Source organism: Colobus angolensis, unplaced genomic scaffold (genome assembly GCF_000951035.1).
Source record: "Colobus angolensis palliatus isolate OR3802 unplaced genomic scaffold, Cang.pa_1.0 Scaffold115, whole genome shotgun sequence".
NCBI classification, from domain to species: domain Eukaryota; kingdom Metazoa; phylum Chordata; class Mammalia; order Primates; family Cercopithecidae; genus Colobus; species Colobus angolensis.
In genome coordinates, this window is record NW_012112586.1 from 1,209,170 (window position 1) to 1,213,119 (window position 3,950).

General features: G+C 63.8%; 1 protein-coding gene across 1 annotated transcript in view; it reads right to left on the reverse strand.

Annotated features, from left to right (window-relative positions):
- Nucleotides 1-3,418: 3,418 nt before the first annotated feature.
- The window catches only part of NOC4L (nucleolar complex associated 4 homolog (S. cerevisiae)), a 7,489-nt gene continuing 6,957 nt past the window's right edge, over nucleotides 3,419-3,950 (reverse strand). Inside the window, 2 exon segments of the mRNA XM_011961056.1 lie at nucleotides 3,419-3,565; nucleotides 3,651-3,861. Of these exon segments, the coding sequence (XP_011816446.1) occupies nucleotides 3,446-3,565; nucleotides 3,651-3,861 (331 nt within the window). The 3' untranslated portion in view covers nucleotides 3,419-3,445.

The following is a 3,950-nucleotide window of genomic DNA, read 5'->3' on the forward strand; positions in this document are numbered from 1 at the left end:
GAATGTTGACCGTTAGGTTCATGTTGCCTTTGTCATTTAAAAATTATAAATAAAACTGAAGCCCTGTTTTAATTAGGGAAAAGGCTGTTGGTTTATGCTGAGGAAAGTCACTATTTCACTCCCTTGCCCAAGGGGACTCTAGGAGGCACGGTGCTGTCTACAGGGCTACGAGGCTGGAAGTGGCCTGGCCGCCCCCACCTCCTGGGGCTCCTGCCTGCTGGGTGCATGGGAGCCACCGGCCTCTGGGGCCCAATCCCGACTTGTTGCTAAATATTCATGATCACCATCCTGCAAGACCCTCTAATGGAAGCCAGCAGCTCGCCTCCACCGAGCCCAGACTGGAGGGAGGGGAAGGCACAGGGAGCCACTGTCTGGGAGGTGCCGCACTAGGCGGAGGGCATGGGGCAAAGGCCCAGGCCGGGGCTGCTGTTAGTTTGCTTCACAGAAGCAGGGCACAGAAGGCCTGGGGCAGAGCGGGGGAGGGGAGCACAGGGCGCCACCGGGGAGGACACTGGTGACAGCCCAGCCTGGGTCAGCAGTGACAAGCACCCGGGAGCTCCAGGACATGCAGGTCCCAGCCCAGACCCGCTGTGCCCAGACGTGCACGTTCAGTTGAGTCTGGGGTGGTCCCAGAACTGCCACAGTCTGAGCTCTAACCAGCAGGGCCAGGAACCTCACAGCCAGCCTGGCCCTCCGGCCTCTGACCCTCGAGTCAGAGGTTGTCCCGGCCACTCAGGCCCCTTTTGGAGCCTCCTCAATTCTCCACAGAGCGTCGCCTAGCAGGTGAGCCCAGAGGCCCTGGCCTGGCTCCTCCAGGGCCACTCAGCTCCACTCGGCCCTGCAGGGCCCCGTCTACAGATGGTCGGCTGGGTCAGGCAACACGACAGCCCTCCTGGACAGGCCTGGGTGCACCGAGGTCAGGAACACCACAGACTAGCAGGCCAAGGACACAAGGTGGCCAGAAGGCCTGGGCCAGAGCCTCCCCCGTGCCCTGGAGCCCCCACACACCTGCTCCCGTTCAGCAGGCCTGGCTTCTGTCCCCCCGCTCTCCCACACCCAGGCCCGGCCCATGCCACCTGTCACCTGCCTGGCCCCTGCAGAGATCAGTGTGGGGATCCAGCCTCCTGCCAGTCCCTACATCTCCCAGTTCCCATCCATCCTTGGGGTGCTCTGCACAGCAGTGAGGCCAGGCAGAGCCAGGCTGACACCCCCTCCTGCAAGAGCAGGATCCGTGGCGCCACCTCGGAGCTGAGGTACAGAGCCCGGCTGTGGGTGACTCTGGGTGAAGGCCTAGTTGTGCCTGAGGTTAGCTGCGGCCCCCCAGCGGAGTCCCTTCCACTGAAGCCGTGTGACTTGTCACCACCAGCAGAACACACCTGTGGTGACCAGAGAGCCTGCGGGGAGCCCGGAGGACGGGTACGTCACAGCTGGGGTGCGGATAGTCGGGGTGACAGTCCGGGAACCTCAGCCTGGTTCATGTCAGCTCAGGCTCCCGTCAACAAACACAGACCAGGCGGGCTGGACAGCGACATCGTGCCCCGTTCTAGAGGCTGAAGTCCCAGGTCCTGGTGTTGGCAGCAAAGGTTCCTCCTGGCTCTCCTTAGCCTGCAGACACCACCACCCCCTATCCCCTTCCCACGAAGCTCTCCCTCCTCCGGCCTCTGTCCAGGTTGTCCCCAGCTACATGGACCCCACCGTACAGGATCCGGGCCTTGATGACCTCTGTAATGACCTCTGTAACAACCCCATCTCCAGATGACATCCCACTCCGAGGCCCTGCGGGCTAGGACTTCAGTGCATCTTCCGGGGGCCCCAGCTCAGCCCACAGCAGAGAGAGCCTGGAGTGTGCCTCCAGTGAGGTGCTTTCACTCCTGCAGCCGGCTCTCTTCCTGGCCTTGCCCGTCGTCCGAGATGGGCCTAACAGCCCAGCACAAACCCTCCGTGATGTCAGGAGGGAGGCCCTGGCCGAGTCCAAGTGGGAAAGGCTGCAGAGCCTGGCAAGGTGAACCTGGCAGGGCAGCTTGGGGAGCGCCACAGGCCCAGGCAAGGCTGCAGCGGCCTCTGGTGGCCGCACAGGCTCAGGACACCAGTGCCTACGGCCCAGCCGGGCCCCAGGAGCCCTGGGAGGGTGGGGAGGGGAGCATACCGGGTGCAACAGGCTGCCCAGGGCACAGCAAGAGGCTGGGCCCCGTCTGCCATGCTGTAGCCTGAGTGCTGAGGGGCTCGGGCAGGACAGTCTGTGAACAGTGGGGGAGGGGTCCCCGTGCAGGACTACACACAGGGTACCAGGGAAGGCCTCCTGGGGGCAGGGAAGGGGTGTTCAAACCAGGGCAACGCAGGGAAATGCAGCAGAGGCCATAGCTGCGGCTGGTGCGAAGGCCCCGGGGCAGGAGCCGGTTCACTTGAGGAGCCCGCTGGGGCAGAGGGAAGCAGCCAGGGGATGCTGGGAGCAAGGGCACCATCTCCACCATCCCTCTGCTCCCCAAACCCCCGCTGGGCACACGGAGGGTTCCCAACCAATGCTGGGCCAGGGGAGCTGGGCACACGGAGGGTTCCCAACCAATGCTGGGCCAGCAGGGCGCCCCCCCCTCAAGTGGGAGCCAAGGCACTCCCCACCCTCCCCAGCCACGCCCACGCCCACCAAGCTCCGTTCCAGTGCCCTGTGCCACTCTCTGTCCTCGAATAAGCAGACTGTGGAAAGGAAACTGGGGGTCCCCGTGTAGACAGAAAACCTGGTTTGTTTGGTACAAATTGGGTCCCCTGAATATAAACACCGCAATAACAAGGCTGTGCTGCAGCTGGACCAGGGCCTCCCAATGGGGGGAAACTCCAGAGGGGCCCAGGAACTGCCTGTAACTCTACGCAGCATCCACCCGGGGCCTCACGGGACTCCCAGAACAAAGGCGGGATCAGCAGGACACAGTCAGGGTGGGAACCCCCGACTCACGTCATTCTCCACTGACACCAACCCCCCCATTCACATCAACACCCCCTACTCACAACCAAAGTCCCCCCAGTCACTCGGACCCCCCACTCACACCAACACCCCCCCGACTCCCACACACATACCTGTACACACCACACACACACCTCCTGCCACAACTGACCCAGGCAGAGAGAACCGCCCCCCAGCTCCCTCCCAGGTGTCCGGAGTGTAACCAGCAGAGGCCCTGAGCTCTGCAACAGTGAGGTCACTGGGGCCCGGGGAGTGAGGGAGGCTGGGTGACCTGTGACACTGGTGGGCCACAGGCCCTGGGAAAGACCACGCCTCAGGTTCCCCACCATGCCGTCCCAGGCTGTGGAGGAGGCAGGGGCCTCGCTCTGCCATGCGCCTGGTGGGCTCAGGTGGATGTGAGGCCCTCGGCCTGGCAGAGGCATCCAGCCGCCCCTGTCCACATTCCAAGCTGCTCTCCTACAAAATCATTTATTCACAGGTGGGCCAGTGTCAGCTGAGTGTGAAGTGCTGGGCACAAAGTTCGCCCGGCCGTCCCAGTAGACCCTGGGCTGGGATAAACTCCAGCGGCACTGGCTCGGACCCCTTCTTCTTCAGGTCCCGCTCAAAGATCTGCAAAGGACAAAGGACGGTGGCTCTCAGGCTTGGCTCAGCGTCCCGGGGCTCAGGCCCTCGCACCCCGGCCCCAGTCCCATACCTCATAGGCTGTGAGCTCCAGCAGCGGCGCGATGCTGACCTCGGGCACGGACAGGGCCTGGTTGATGACGCTGGCGGCTTTGGACACCTCAGGATGGTAGTGGCGCTGGAGGGCCTGGGGCAGCAGGGCCGTCAAGGGGCAGCTGCCCCAGGCCCCCGCCCTGTGCCCCCAGCCACCACCTCCCTATGCTCCTAACCAGAGTGGGTGGGGTGGGGGCAGAGCCATGGAAGAAGACCAAGCACCAAGCACCCACAAACCCTGGTGGCCAGTGGGGGACGTCGCACGAGGCTATGCGGGAGG